At 43.7% G+C, this 16,439-nt stretch overlaps 1 protein-coding gene across 6 annotated transcripts in view; it reads right to left on the minus strand.

Moving 5' to 3' along the window:
• Window positions 1-569: 569 nt before the first annotated feature.
• The window catches only part of PHTF2 (putative homeodomain transcription factor 2), a 514,204-nt gene continuing 498,334 nt past the window's right edge, over window positions 570-16,439 (minus strand). For all 6 annotated transcript variants that reach the window (XM_085653986.1, XM_085653985.1, XM_085653990.1 and 3 more), the window contains 2 exons: window positions 14,660-14,785; window positions 570-1,632 (listed from right to left, as the gene is read on the minus strand). In XM_085653986.1, coding sequence (XP_085510112.1) covers window positions 1,612-1,632; window positions 14,660-14,785 — 147 coding nt within the window. In that variant the 3' untranslated portion in view covers window positions 570-1,611. The remainder of the gene's footprint in view (window positions 1,633-14,659; window positions 14,786-16,439) is intronic.

A 16,439-nucleotide genomic window follows, 5' to 3' on the forward strand; every position in this document is an offset into this window, starting at 1 on the left:
GTTTCAACATTCTAATATGGCAGATGCATTACTTACTGTTTCAATTCCATTTTGCCACAATGAAAAACTCTGTGGCCGGAATATAAAGTAACAGACTCCTATTTTGTCGGAACAGTTTCTCAATGCGCTCTGGCTTTGCTGTAGATTTTATCACACCCCCTTTGTCCAAAACATTAGTGGGATAACTGTCCCTCTGTTGTTGTTTGTTAAACTTGCTTAGGAAATTTCCCCCCAAAACTATAGCCCACCCAAGTGTAATATCGGCATCTGCTAAATGGAAATTATTATCCTACACAAATGTCACACTATGTGGTTGAAAATTGGTCAGTTTTGATGATGTACCTAAAAAAGCACTGATACAGCTCCACCTCAGTTCACACACACACACAACCGTCTTTCAGCTGCTTATAGCCAGGACGAGATTCCAACATGTTTCTGTACCAACTTGTCAGTGAGTTCATTTCACTATTTACCTTCCTAAAACAGCACTTTCCAAAATGCTTTTTCATTCGAAGTTAGTCTTCAACCACATTATGAACTCGTAAAAACAGTATTTTATTCCTGAACAATTGAGGTTTGACCTATTAGTTTAATGCCTCATTTTTTTGTTCTGGTTTCAAATGTGTGGTACAATTACATCTACCATAGGGGACCAAGGAATAACATATTAACCTCAAGTGTGTTAGTCATAACATTGAGGCCCTCACATTTAATTTCGAAAACTTTCATATAACACTCAAAGGGAACATATTGCACCATAGTTCACCATGATATATACCATTTACTGTATAAAAAGCTACATGATAAAAATAACACATAAAAAAGTGCACTTTGAGCATTCCCAGTCTTACAATAAATACAGTTAGTACTTGCTAGTTTTATCAAAATATCATAGTCTTGTAACAATTTACACTTATTGCTCCAAAACATTTTAACTTGAGAAGAGCACTTACTGACCTTTTCAGTAATACCGTATCGATACTGACGGGTGATTAAAACATATCTTAATCAAACGGATCCAAAGTTTAAGTATAAAATAAAAGTTTTAGGATTACAACCAAGGCTTACATACTGCCCGCTACTCTTCTGAATTTTCCTTGGTACCTTCTGATATACAGTTTGAAGAAATGTTCGCAGGCTGGCAAGAAGGTCGTTTGCAAGTCAATAAGTACATCATTAACCTGACTAAATACTGCAATATTTAAATCAATTTATGCCGAGCTAGGATATATTCCATAAACTGGCTCATGGAAGTGATAGGAGGGAAAGCGCCCCCCAAAATCCACCATCCGGTTTGAAGGCAGTTTAAAAATATAAAGAAATAATTTGCCAGGATCCTATTTTGATTTATGCGGTTTGCCACCCGTTCAATAGCTAGGCATGTGAAATCTAAAAAAATAAACAATGTTAATGAAAATAAATGAAAAACACTGAAAAGGTAAAATAAATACAAGAATTGCACAAGTCAGTCATATGTAAACACTTAAATTTCTCAAACTATGCCCCTCTTTTAGGCCACAGCATTTGAAGTACGGCGTCAGTAACTCCTTTGAGGCAGCTTATTTAGTCAGAACTCTGATTCCAGAGGATTGTTCTACGATTTCTTCGGTGTCAAGACTTTATTTTCCATAACTAGAAAAGAAATTTTTTAAACAATATCAGCATACATAACACTGTAGACATACTTTATCTACTTGAACCAGACTGCATTAAGAGGTACTGAAGCGCTCAAATTCTACATATAACACGGTTTATGCGCAAATACAGATGTGCGTTATGTTCTGGCATATATATTATTTTTGCCAGTTCTATAGTAATACATGGCATAAGCTAAATCGTTGTCACAAATCTAATATCACCATCAATCATGGTAACTTTAGTCAGTGCTGCATAGAAAATCATAGTGCAATGGCCCCCTGCATTCAATGATTTCATAAAAAAGGGCAGCCCAAAACCATCTGGAACCTGGGGAATACAAATACATAAAGAACAAAAGTTCAGTGTGGCGCAATCAATTAGAAATGCATACATGTACAGGTACTCACAAGTTTACAATTCAGTAATTATAGAGATAACATTATTTATGAAAGTCTACAAATGTTTCTCCTGTTTTTTTATTTGCTGCTTCAGAATAGTGCTCAGATGATCCCACAGTGGAAAAAAGTAAACTGTGCTAGACTGTGCATTGCTTAGCACTGAATCAATAGTAACCTTATAATGTTTGTGCAATTTTGAGTCCTTAAGACTCCGGCACCATACCAGTTCATAGGTATTTGACTCAAATTGCTCTAATTGTCAACAGTATTTTGACCTCTAACAATATGAGGGTCATCATCAGGATAAAAAAAATTTAATGAAGCAAGACCAATGATTGGATTTCAAGTCAAGTATTCAATTTATGACAGGAACAAGCGAGTTCAATTCGCCAGAATAAAAGCAACAACTTGCTGAAAAAACATTGAAATTGGTGCTTCCAAATGTTTGTCAGGATGACCAAAGAAAGCTGCAAATATCAGCTGTTGCCTGAAGCAGTCATGTTGATTGATGTCCCGACGTCTCTCTGATCAGAAAGGAAATCTGTCAAACTGTTGCAAATTGTTAATGGTCAAAAAGCTGTAGATGATCATGGTAATTGGAACCAAATAAATATGAACTCTTATGGTGTCTGAGTTTTCAGGACCCAGAATTATGCAAAAGTTATAAAACTGCAATTGTCAAATTGTTAATTGCATCAAACACACTATGCGCAGATTATCTACATCCAATGTGCGATTACATTATTTCTAAAATGCCCTCTCTTTCCTCTAGCTATCTACTGGATTACTGCCCCATTCACATTATATAGTCCTTGGCAAATTCCTTAGCCCCCGCAAAAACGTATCTGTATAATCTTTCTCTTTCCAGTGGTAGAGTTCCAGAGACATAGAAAAAGACCGAAGTCACCCCACTATTACAACAATAAAAAAGTCCACGAGCCAGACACTATCCAATCCAATCCAATTACATTCCTTATTCTCAATTGTAGCCAAGATTGTCGAAGCTGGGTTAACACTCAACTACCTACCCATCTACAATCCACCTCTATTTCTGATTTACTTCAATCCTGGTTTTAAACCTAGTTATGGGGCAGAAACATCTCTTGTAGCAATATCCAACAAACTTCACATATCCTTAGACAGAGAATCCTATTTGGCCCTTGTTGTGCTCGATCTTTCGGTGGATTTTGACTTGGTCTCCCTCTCCATTCTCCAGCAAAAATTGCAGATGACTGGAGAGGGAGGTCGTGTTCAGGACAGGCAGGGCTCTTTTCTTGACACTCTCTCTCAGCAGTTATATTGTCAAGCCATTTTTTTAAAGGAAATTTACAGAGTTCCTCATCCCTTTTAACATGTGTGTGGTACCTTTGGCTTCTTTTATTCTTTCAATTTCTTCGCCTATGCATATGATACCCAATTCATACTTCGATTAAGGGAAATCTATTGCTCCTCCAAACCTATCTTGCTCATGCTATCTCCTCATTGATGGACTTAAACTCTCTTTACTTTAACTGTTCTAAAACAGAAATCCATTTATTTCTCTTCCTTATGGAGGTCTAGTCGGTGGCCTCCTGAATTAGGCCCATCTCTTATCACTGCTGATTCTGTGAGGAATTTGGGGGTTAGCTTTGATTTTAAACTCCGAAAATCAAATCCAGAAAGTAGCTTCTGCTGGTTTTCTACTTCCCATAATATTCAGAAGATTCTACCTCTTCTTCCCTCGAACTCAAAAAAAGTTGGTTGTTCAGTCTTTTGTGCTTTCAAGACTGGATTATTGTAACTCACTTTTTCTGAGACAGTCTCAATAACTGAATCAGCATCTCTAGATAATTCAAAATCCAGCTGACCATCTGATTTCGGGCTCGAGTAAGAGATCCAGAATTTCTATCCATCTGTGTCCCTTCAATGGCTTCCTTTGAAACAATGTCTGTTTGAAGCATTCTGCCTCTGTTTCCAAGCTGAGCATTCGGAGACACCCACAATTTCCACAATGATTTAGTGGGTTGATGCTAATTTCGCATAATATGGAACGAATGCTCGGTTCCAACAACCAATGGTAATTACATGGGGCGCATAACTCAGAATGAGGTGCTTATATGCGCAAAAATGAGAGTTCACACGGAAATGGGCACTGTTCATTCTAATTCTAAATAGATCATTTTCTGATTGCCCAGAACTGTATGTGCTTTTTTCAGGTTCATCTGTACACAGAGGACTCCTTGAACCCTTTTTACCACCCTCGCAAGTATATGTAGGTGGCACACAGACGCTCCAGGGTTGGATGCACCTTAGTGCGTGTAGACCGCCCGGTGTGTCGATAGGTCCTGACGAAAACCTGTGATTACACTCAAAGGTTGAAACATGTAGACCGTCAATATTTGGATAATACTTTAGGTCAAATTAAACCTACATTAGTATTACACTTCACCACTTTTTTAATCGTGACCCTGCTGCTCCATATTAAATTTGTTAGGGAGTACAGTAGGATTACTTTTAACTTTATTTCACTCACTCACACACGTCACTTACACGTACTGATATAATAACAAACCTGCTCCGCTGTAATCAGGCGTTGAAGCACACCCGAGTGGTATTCGACTGCTCGGGTGGACCCTGATGATGAAGCATGTCACCAACCAGGTTGGTGAGTGAGGGGTTTCATAAAAAAGAAATAATTTCTCTTTTTACTTCTCTGAGAACTCTCTAACAGACAGAAGGTCTTTACCTTCTCTCATTTAAGGATACCCCCTTCTTTGTTTATTTTGTTATTACAATTCAGACATGGATAGGCATCATTCTTTTGGGGTATCAATCAACCAAGATGAAGCTTATTTTTTTCAGTAAGGGCTATTATGACAATTATATTGTTGGGTCTTCGAAATGCAAGCGTTTTGAACAGGTAATTTAAGTATTTTAGTACATATAGACCTCTTTTGTGGTATCTTGAGATATTTCGGACAAAAAATGTTTACTTTTGGTAGCCATTTCTTTCTGAGCATCAATTTAAGAAAAATATGTTTATCCTTCATTAACTGGTCTTTAATTTTCCACAACTGGATCGGATATTCATCCTCATTCAATACAATCCTTTTAAGTCTTAAAGGCTGAGAGAATGGTAAATATTTCTTTAGAGAATAAGGGTGAAGGCTGGTAAGTGCAGAATATTGTTCCTATGAGTGGGTTTTGTTAATCTGTTGACTACAACTGCCTGTTAATAATTTTAGAATGTATGTCCAAGTAATGAATATCATCCATAATAAGGATTTCAGTGAATTTTACTTTGCCACAGCACGTATTCAACACTGTTATATTTGATTTCAGTTCTTTCTAGGAACCAGACCAAGGTAAAAACAAAAACAAAACACTATAACTCAAGTATAGCTTATTTAAAATATAATCCATTTTAAATTGTATAAGAAAATATTTGTATATGACTGGTCCACAGTGGACCACATCGAAGTGCATTTGTAATTTGTTAACACCGAAGTAAATATAAACATTTTACTATAGGTGAGATTTTTTAATCTTTAAAAACATAACTAGAATTTAATTTAATATAGTTACATTGATTAAATATTTTATTTAAGGTTAAGTTAATAATGCTGTAGCATTTGTTTTTATTTTGTTCTACATTTAAACTAATTGCATAAAATTAAATTACACAGAATATTTAACATAAAAATGAATTACTAATACAGGTTTTACAAGTGAAAAGTTGCTAGTAGTAACTTTACACCTTTAACTTAATTCTGAATTAAATATTTAATTTGTTAAAACATTAAAATTATTTTTTTAAAGATTTTAAAAACACAAAAATAAGAGGTTTATATTTACTTACTATGTACTAACTATAAAAAGTTATGTATTGAAACTAATTTAAATGAAATTGATTTTGTTTAAAAAAATTAACTTACATTTTTAAAATGAAAACAGGCTATTAAAATATTTGATCATAAAATTATTTTACATACTTATACATTATATATACACACAGCATTTATATATATGTATATATATTCATTAAACTTATACAAGTATTTAAAAAGTTAAAACAAATTAATTTATTTTAACATTTTGTGAGTTGTAGTTTAAGTTCCTACCTCCATTATTTTTGAGCTTGTTGAGTAGCAGTGGTTGGCCAGGAGTGGTGCTGGATATACTCTAGGCCTGAGCTGGATTATATTTACTACTGTCTTGGGTCATTTTTGGCTGTAGTAACTTTACACTTGAAAATTTGACTCCACTCCATTCCAGAGGATGTAGATATGTAAATCCACACTTTGTAATAAATTAACATTCGGAATGGTGAATAGCCAAAAGTAGTTTGTGTACTATAAAGTCTAAGACTACATTTACACATGAAGATGTACTCATATATACATTTACCTTTGGGATTGGGTCACAGTCTAATTCAACAGAATTAGGTTTCCTTACTTAGACTAAAGATCCAACTCGTGAAACAGGTTCACTGGCACAGGGCACATAGAGCTTTGAGGCATATAAAGAAACTGAAGAAGAAAGACCATTTTTGGAGGTAATATTCTAGAGGTAGTCTCTTCAAAAATTCCATGGAGCATGAGCCCTGTCAGTATCCTACCTCAATTAAAGGTTGAAATGGTCTGTTACATCATTTGTAACTTGTATTCCCAAATAACTAAAGTGTTTGTTTTCCCAAACCATCTCCAAGTCTGGAAGAGTGGATACGCAGAGATTACGGATTTAAATACATCCAGTTACCTACACAAGCTATACATGATCCCAGAGGGCACCCATAAGGGGTATGTAACGGATGCCTCAAATTGCCACAAATGTGCAGAGAGGTTGATGCAGACTTTTTCCATATAATGTGGGTGTGTCCTGGCATGACGTGTGAGGTAGGTAGAGGCAACCTTGAGTTAGAAGAATTTACGGCACTAGAGTGGTGATTACTAGTGCCGTTTCCACATCCAGACCAAACTAAGCAGGCACTAAATTCCCCAGCTTTGCTCAGCTACTAATGAAAGTGGCCACATCTATCTTATAAAAGTTGGTTGGGGCTCCCCATATCCAGCAGTAGTATGGAACAAGCTACTTGCCTTCGGTAACGATGTATCTGTAAGAGACATGCATTAGTTATAGATTCCTTACCTTAGAATTACCCACAGGCGTCAGACTGGATCTGGAGGATTTTTTTCCTTAGTAGTACACCCCTGCGCGTTGGTAGGTGGCCTCGGTCAACTATGCGTTTGTCGTCGGCATCGTGGTCGCCGGGATGACTTTGCGTTGTCTTAGACGCTGCCCCTGTGCGCGGACATCAGTTCTGACACAACTTTCCACGCCAGAAGCGCAGAACCATGCAAGACACTGACCACTGGTGTACAAAACTAGGGTCCTGGAAGGGAGTCCCTAGCCCTAGAAGTCAGTTCGCAAAACCGGGAGGATGGGTGGGGCGGTAAGGAATCTATAACTAATGTAGGTCTCTTACAGATACATCGTTACTGAAGGTAAGTAACTTGTTCATCTGAAAGAGACCATTAATTATAGAGGACTTACCTTAGAAGAGATACCCCAGCAATACCAACCCCGAAGGTGGGTCTGAGAACCAACTTCACACAAGGAAGTCCTGGAGAACAGAACTGCCGAAAAAGCGGTCTCTCCGGAGTGGGTTGTCCAGACAGTAATGTTTGGTTTGTCTGCCTGGCAGATGTCATTCAACAGAACTCCACGTCCCAAAGCAGTAGTGTCTGCAATCACCCTGGAAGAGTGGGCGTGCAGTCCTACTGGAGGTTCCTTTAAAGCCAAAGAATAACAGATCTTGATGCATAGGACAACCCAGCGAGAGATGGTACGCTTGAGCACTGCCCGACCCTTCTTGGTGCCCACATAACCCACGAAGAGTTGATCGTCCACCCGCAAGTCTTTTGTGCGGTCAAGGTAGAAAGACAACGCACGCTTTGGGTCCAGACGGAGGAGTCTCTCCTTCAGGGTGCAGAGGCAGGAAGAAGGTGGGCAATGTGATGATCTGACCTAGGTGGAAGGATGGAACCCCTTTGGGCAGAACAGATGGCCGAGTACAGAGGGCTACTTTCTCCGGATGGACAGCTGGAAAGGAGGTTTAGAAGATAAAGCCTAAAGCTCACTCACCCTGCGAGCAGAGGTGATGGCAAGCAAGAAAGCAGTCTTCAAAGTAAGGAGACAAAGAGGACAATTATGTAGTGGTTCAAAGAGAGTGCACATAAGATAAATGAACACAAGGTTCAAGTCCCACTGAGGCATTACGAAAGTAGAAGGAGGAAAGAGATGAGTAATGCACTTCAAGAATCTGTTAACAATCGGGGACTTGAAAAGTGAAGGCTGATCAGTAATGCCAAGAAAGGCCGAAAGATAGCCCTTAAGAGTGCCCAGAGCAGAGCCCTGCTGGGCCAAGGAAAGAATGAAGAGGAGAACCTCTCAAAGAGGGTGAGAAAGGGGATCCACAGCCTTTGCTGTGCACCAAGAAACAAATTTGTTTCATCTACAGGTGTATACCGTTTTGGTGGAGGGATGCCTGGCTGCCAAGATGACGAAACAGACTTCGGGAGGAAGGTCGAAAGCTGTCAACTGTCGATGCTCAATCTCCATGCAAGGAGGTGGAGGCTGGACAGGTTCGAGTGGAGGACCGTCCCCTGCTACTGTGACAGAAGATCCTCCCGAAGAGGCAGTCTGATTGGAGGATCGATGGCCATGCTCAAGAGCTCAGGTACCAGATTCTTCGTGCCCAGTTCGGAGCCACAAGAATTACTTTGGCCCGGTCGCGCTTGATCTTCTTCAGCACTCTGGTTAGAAGCTGAACAGGCGGAAAGGCGTGCAGGGGGCCGCAATTCCACTCCCAACAAAAGGCATCGCAGAGCGAGTGCCGCCTTGGAAACTCCAAAGGGCAGAACTGCTGACATTGCGCGTTCTCTTCGGTGGCGAATAGATCTAACGAAGTCTCTCCCCAATGTTGAAAGAGACCTTGCACCACCTCCGAGTGAAGACGCCATTCATGATCCATCATGCACAGACGCCCCAGTTCGTCCGCCCTGGCATTCAGGGAACCTGCCAGGTGTCGAACCATCAGTGATATGCCCTGATGTTCCAGCCATGTTCAAAGGCGAACAGCCTCTTGACATAGGGTCCACTACCCCACCCCGCCCTGTTTAATGCACTACCACGTGGTGGTGGTGTTGTCCTGGAACACATGTACTACTCTCTTTTTTTGTGTCAGAGGGAAGGAATGCCTCAAGTACAAGACAAATTGCCCGGAGCTCCAGAAGTTTGATGTGGAGCTCGGACTCCACCTAAGACCAGAGGCCTCTCATCTCTGCCGCCCCCATGTGGCCGCCCCATCCCAGAAGTGATGTATCCGTCCCTACTGTGAACACTGGTTGGGGAAGGGAGAGTGATCTGCTGCTGACCCAATCCTGGTTCGTGAGCCACCACTGCAACTGATTTGTAGTCCCCCCTCCCCAGAGACCTGGACGACATCGGAAAGATCCCCCTGATGCTGCGCCCACTGGAACTTCAGGTCCCACTGCAGAGCCCACATATGCCATCTGGCATGATCTATCAGCAGGATGCAGGGGGCCATGAGGCCCAGCAGCCTCAGGGTAATTATCACAGAAATCCGGGATGGAGGCTGAAACATCGGTATCATAGCCCGAATATCCCGGACTCGCTGCTCAGGAGGATGAACCAGAAACAGTGCGGTGTCCAGAACCACTTCGATAAAAAGGAGCTTCAGAGAGGGAATCAGGTGCGACTTCTGCTCGCTGATAGTGAACCCCAGCAAATGCAGGAGGTCCGCCGTAGTCTGAAGGTGGGAAATGACAGCCTGGGGCGAGCCCGCCTTCAACAGCCAGTCGTCGAGATAGGGGAAGACTGGAACCCCTAATCTGCGCAGATGAGCTGCGTCCACCGCCATCACTTTCGTAAACAACCGAGGGGTGCTGGTAAGGCCAAAAGAGCACGGTGAACTGAAAATGCTCATGGCCTACCGTGAACCGTAGGTAACGCCAATAGGCAGGCAAGACGGGGATGATAAAGTAAGCGTCCTGCAAGTCCAACACTACCATCCAATCTCCAGGGTCGAGGGCAGGCAAGACCTGAGCCAAAGTTAACATCTCGAAGCAGTTGACGTCTCTGAGGTCTAAGATAGGACGCAGGCCTTTGTACTTCTTGGGCACCAGGAAGTAGTGTGAGTAGCAACCACAACCTACTTCTGGCACAGTGACGTGTTCTATAGCTCTCTTGGCCAAGAGAGTCGTAACGTCCTGGCGGATAAGGGCCAAATGATACTCCGACATGCGATGGAGTGTAGGTGGCCTGGAGGGTGGGGTAGTCTCGAAAGGGAGGGAGAAGCCCCTTCAGACTATCTGCAAAATCCACCTGTCCAACGTGATGTTGCACCAATGGGGCAGGTGATGGCAGATCCTACTGCTCACTGACAATTGGTGGCTCTGAAAAGTCGGACTAGGAAGGTTTGGAGGCTGCTGCGGGGGGGCATTGGTGGACTGGCCTGCCCGCTGACCGCCAGACACACGACGTTGAGTCCCACGTCCCTGGCCGCGCAGAGGCTGGGTAGCTTGAGCAGGCCTGTGGCTCTGGGTGGAGCATGGTGGGGCACCCCTTCCATAGCCAGGGGCAAAAGGCAGACTGCATGGGGGGAGAGGTGGCAGCGAGACCCAAGGACCTAGCAGTAGCCCTAGAGTCCTTCAAACGCTTGAGTGTGTTACAAGCCTTATCGCCAAACAGGCGATGGCCATCAAAAGGCATGTCCAAAAGGATTGATTGAATATCCCCAGAGAAGCCAGTGGACCTCAGCCAGGCGTAGTGCCTCAGGGCTACTGACACTGAAATCGTTCTACCCTGTGAGTCGGCGGTATCCAGCCCACACCAGATGGCAAACTTTGCTGTGTCTCTACCCTCTGCGACAGCGCGGGTGAGCACGGCCCAGGCCTCCTCCGTGCGCTGCGGCAGCACTTGCGCAATTGTGTCTCACACAGTGTGTGTGTAACGGCCCAAGAAAAATGTGGTGTTCACCGACAGCAGTCCTAAGCTGCCGGAAGAAAACATCTTCTCAAGATGGTCCAGCTTCTTGGATTCCCTGTTTGGGGGAGCAGTAGGGAACGCGCCTTTTGATGTTGAGGCTTGGACCACCAAGCTCTTGGGGGTAGGGTGTTCGGAGAGTAAAAATGGTTCGTCCGGGGCTGGGCAGTGGCGTTGAGCAATCATCCTATCCACAGGAGCCCCTGTGCTGGGCTTTGACCAAGTGCCCAGAAGGATGTCAGTGAGGGCCTCATTAAAAGGCAGCAGGACCTCCGAAGAGGCCGCTGCCAGCTGAAACACCTCAGTCAGGAGGTTAGTCCTGACTGTCACCATAGGAAGCTCAAGGCCCAAGGCCTCAGCCGCCCTACATAACACTACAGCGTAGGAGGCCCCCTTCTCCGCAGCCACAGTAGGGGGAGAAAGAATACCAAGGTCTGTTGAGGCATCCAGACCACTGGCCTCACCAACTCCTCTCGCCAGTCCGGCTCCTCAAGTTGGTCTGCTAGAGGGTCACCAGACCCTCGCAGTCCTCCTCTGGCTGCCAGTCAGGGCGGTAGGGGACGCCAGGAAAGAACAGTGGTACAAAAGTACCGGTCTGTGTCCAAATCGGGGGTTAGGCTGGGATCGACGCCAGTTGGGGGCACAACCAGCGTTGGTGGAGTCGTCACTGGAATCAGCACAGGGGAAGGTACCGTGAGGTCGACCCGCACCGATCTGGATCCAGGCCTGGATCCTCAGGGGCCTGCCGGAGTTGAAGCCACCGGCCTCAAAGGCCCAGGGCCCCCAGCCGAGTCCGCGGAGCCCGAAGGCACACCGGCAGAGTCAGGCTGCCCAACGATGCTATGCAGCGCTTCGTAGAAAGCTCGAAGCTGGGCACAGGACGCTCCGGCTCTCGGAAAGAGAGGGAAGCGTGGAATTGTCCCAGATGCGGGCTACGAAGGTGGAAGAGGAGAGCGACGATGCTCCAATTCCCGTGTCGCGTCGGGCCGACGGAAAGGCAGAAGGCAAAGAGCGACGATGTTTCTTCGCCGTCTTCTTCTTGTGCTTTGACTTACCCGAGGAGTGCGAAGACTTCAATGACTAGTGGTGTTGGCTCCGCGTTCGGTCCAGAGACCTTCCTCTCAACCGGGACCTCGAGTGGCATGGAGCCGACAGCCGGGCCTCTAGAAGCATTCGGGACGACTCCCGCAAAGATTTCAGGTTCATGGCCCGACAGTCTTGAGCACCACTTTGGGTCATGGTCGCGCTCCAGGCACCAGAGTCACCCGAGGTGCTGATCCATGACAGACATCACCGTGTGACAGGAGTCACAAGGCTTGAAGCTGGTCTGACGATGGGACATCCCTACGTGCATCAGGAGTCGAAGGTCTCGAAAAAGATGTCGACAAAAGTCAAAAAAGTTTTAGTCAAAAAGTGACTAAGGGGAACGCTCTTTCCGAATCTGCGCTGGCTGGAGCAGAAAAAGAAAGAACTGGCGTCAGCGTGTACGGGCGTCGTCTAATTACACACCGCAACGTCATCCCGGTGACCAAGACGCAGACAAAGAACGCGAAGTCGACCAACGCCACCTACCGACGCGCATGGGTACTGCTAAGGAAAAAAATTATCTGGATCTAGTCTGACACCTGGTGGTAATTCTAAGGTAAGGAATCTATAACTAATGGTCTCTTTCAGATACACAGTCTGTACATGGGATTGGGGCAGTATTGCACTACCAGGGAAGAGATGCGAGTCAAATGCAGTCACTTGATAGCTTCATTTTGGGATGAAGTGCTTGAGGGTTTCAAGACAAGACAGGACCCACCAGATGAGTAACAGAAGACAGGAGTGAGGAAACTAGCATTGCTTCAGTCAGTAATTCCTGCAGTCAGAAGGACTCATGTCATTATAAAAGATGCCACCCTTCCCTACTTCCCAACACCTTAAGGTCCCCCCAAGACCACTCCCTCAATACAAAATGGCAGGATCCCAACACAATTAATTATCCAGGTGAACATAGACATCCCAGTGCATTAAGCAAGAGCAGAGACATCAAACTCAAGCAAAAGGTTTTAGGGAAGAGCATGGGACAAACTGCTTTGGTTATGGCAATGTAGGGACTCAGGAGTATATTAGACGCAGGAGGGAAGGCCGCCCTGATTCTATTGGATCTTTCGGCGGCCTTCGACACTGTGAACCACAAGATACTCTGTGTTCGGTTAGCTGATTTGGGGCTTCAAGATTCTGCATTCAGGTTGATGTAATCTTTTGAAGAGACAGATCATTCTCGGTTAAATTGGGAGAGTTTACATCCAAATAGTTTAAATCTCCTTGTGGAGTGCTGCAGGGCTCTACCCTGAGCCCTACGCTTTTTAATGTTTATGTTGCCCCTTTGGCAGAGATGATTAGGCAGCATGGGTTTCTTCCAGTATCATATGCGGACGACACCCAAATAGTGGTGTCAGTTACAGGCAACTTGGAGGAAACAGCTGAGCGTTTTAATGACTGCATGACGCAGGTAGATCAGTGGATGCAGCTAAACTGCCTGAAGCTGAACGGTGACAAAACCGAGGTTATGCTGTTGGGATCAAAGACAGATTTTTGGTCTCCTAACTAGTGGCCAAACAGGCTGGGCACCTGCCCAGTACCAGTGGGCAAGGTCAAAAATCTAGGAGTCATATTCGACAACAAATTGATTTTCAATGCCCAGATAAATAACCTCTCTTCAACCATTTGTTATATTTTAAAGATGATTAGAAGAGTCTGCCCTTGTATTCCCCTCGAGTCACGTAAAACGCTAGTCACCGCCTTGGCCTTATCCAGACTGGATTAAGGCAACGCCCCGTATGAAGGTATCCAAGCCCAACATCTTCCAAAACTACCGCGTCTGCAGAATGCTGCGGCAAGGCTGGTTCTGGATCTTCCCAGATATGAGCCAACTGGCCATAAATTTAAGGCCCTTCACTGGTTACCCATAAATAAAAGGATTATGTTTAAATCTCTGTGCCTAGCCTTTAAGGCCTTGCATGGGTCTGGACCACAGTTCTTGAGATCTCACTTGAAATGGTATGTGCCGACCAGAAGTCTGAGATCGGCATACACAAAACTTCTACAAGTCCCTAGGTTTAAGTAGGTGAGGTGGGGAGGGAGAAGTTTCCTGCTGCGGACTGCCAAAAAATGGAATCTCCTCCCGATTGCGATAAAAAGCAGTCCTTCACTTTTGCTGTTTAGAAAAGCTGTAAAAACGTGGCTTTTCACCTGCTACGGCAACATTATTATGTCCAGGAATCCGCTGTGCTTCGGACCCGGCACAAAGACGCCCTTGGGAAATCACGCACTTTATAAATATTCAATCAAGTCAAATCAAAGTCACCAGTTTTGTTCTGATTTTCTGTTGCTGAATAATAGCACTGTAGAAATGTATAGTAGTGTATATGAGCATTGTTAGAGGCATAGTCACTGAAACAACAGAAGTCATATACTGCCATGCCAACAATGTAGTAACTAGGATAGGCTACTACAATACAATTGTGTATTTTTGAGAACAGTACAAAACTGAATTTAAAAAATGAGAACTATAACATCTTGCAATCTCTTACCTTTAAATTAAATCCAAGTAAGTCACTGATAACACCAGAAACAGCAGACAAGATAACCACTTGGGTAATATTATAGAGCAGCGGATTCATTGTAAGCCCATATAACCGGAAAGGAGTGTCCAATTCCTAGTGTCAAGAAAAACAGTTTTGAATTCTTAGAGTGCAAACACAAAACGAACATTAATTATTAACTTAGATATTAGCTCATGCGAGACATTAGATAGAAGAATGTAATTAGTCCAAGTGAATCTAAGGGAGAACCAGGCGGACATATGAGGGTATTGGTTTTAAAATATTTAAGATTCCCCATCAAGCACTGGGTGACTATTCAAAATCTTAGAAACCTTATTTGGATGTCGAATCAAAGTTATAAAGCAGTAATTACACCTGTTATCGCCAAGGAACCATTCACTCATGTTCCTAGAACGTCCAAGTCAACCAACTGACAAGGAACATTAACTTGAGGAAATAGAAATAGCTGGGAAAAGGTAGGCACATTAGTAATATCCACATACTGCTCAATGTCATATTCTGACCATGGGTAACCTCAGTATTCTTTGTCAACACGCTTACTTTTACTGCTATGAACTTGCAAAATCAATCACCATTTGAATGGGTGCTACCTTTCCCAAGCATTCCTAATCTCTATCCCATCTAAATCAGGTTATATTTTTTAAAGTCCACTTTCAGACTTAAAATAGAGCCAGTGACATAGGTTTGGTGTTCATAAAATAAAAGTGTTGACAAACTAGGAGTGCAGCAGGTATTAGATAAGTGCTGAATTTAAATTTCCTCTGGCTCTCTCCAATTCTCAACCTGTGAAAACTGATTTGTCAAACAAAAGATAGAAAGGTGAAAGAAATTGTTATGTTAATGCGACTTGTAGAGCGCGCGTATAACAAGAGGCGTCTTGGCACTGTCTGCTCCTGAGATGGAGAGGTCAACTTGTTTAAAAGCCAGGTTTTAAGCTGTTTTCTGAAAGCAATAAGAGTAGGAAGTGCTCTGATCTGAGGAGGGAGGTTGTTCCACAACTTGGTGGTTCCAACCACAAAGCTTCTGTCCCCCCAGGTGGTTCTGTAAGTTTTGGGAGTGGTTAGCAGGTTTGCCCCTGAGGAATGCAACTGTCTACCAGGTGTGTAGATCCGCAAGGAGTGCTTCAGAAAACCAGGGCCTGTATTGTGTATCGTCTTATCGCCAATGCACAGTGCCTTAACTTTTATTGGGCTTCTAATTAGCAGCCAATGAAATGGTCTTATGAACTTAGATACAGAATTGTATTTGGGGGTGCCAGAGAGAATCCTTGCGGCTGCATTCTGTACCATCTGAAGCCTATTAAGAACAGTTTCCTGGACATTGGCACCTCACATGGAAGAGAGAAAGTGGCAGATTCAAAGTTGCCCAATCTAACAGATTGAATGTGCCCAGATAAAAAGGATGTCAGCAAAGATTTAGCCCTATTCCGGATGCCTAGAGTAGTGATACGGGTAATCAACAGCCCATGATCAACCGTATCAAAGACTGCTGATAAATCTAAGAGAATAAGAGCTGCTGCCCCTCCTCTGTCTAGGGCGACCCTAATCTCTTCAGTGGCTTTAATCAGTGCTGTCTAAGTGCTATGGCTGGCTCTGGAACCAAATTGAGTTTTCATCCAGCAACTGGTTGTCTTGGATGTATTGTGGGAGTTGACTACTCATTACTTTGTCAACCAGTTTCGCAGGCAGAGGAAGACGAGCGATGGGCCGGTAGTTGTTGGGATCCGACGCATCCAGATTGGGTTTCT

Source organism: Triturus cristatus, chromosome 4_1, assembly GCF_964204655.1.
Source record: "Triturus cristatus chromosome 4_1, aTriCri1.1, whole genome shotgun sequence".
Lineage (NCBI taxonomy): Eukaryota > Metazoa > Chordata > Amphibia > Caudata > Salamandridae > Triturus > Triturus cristatus.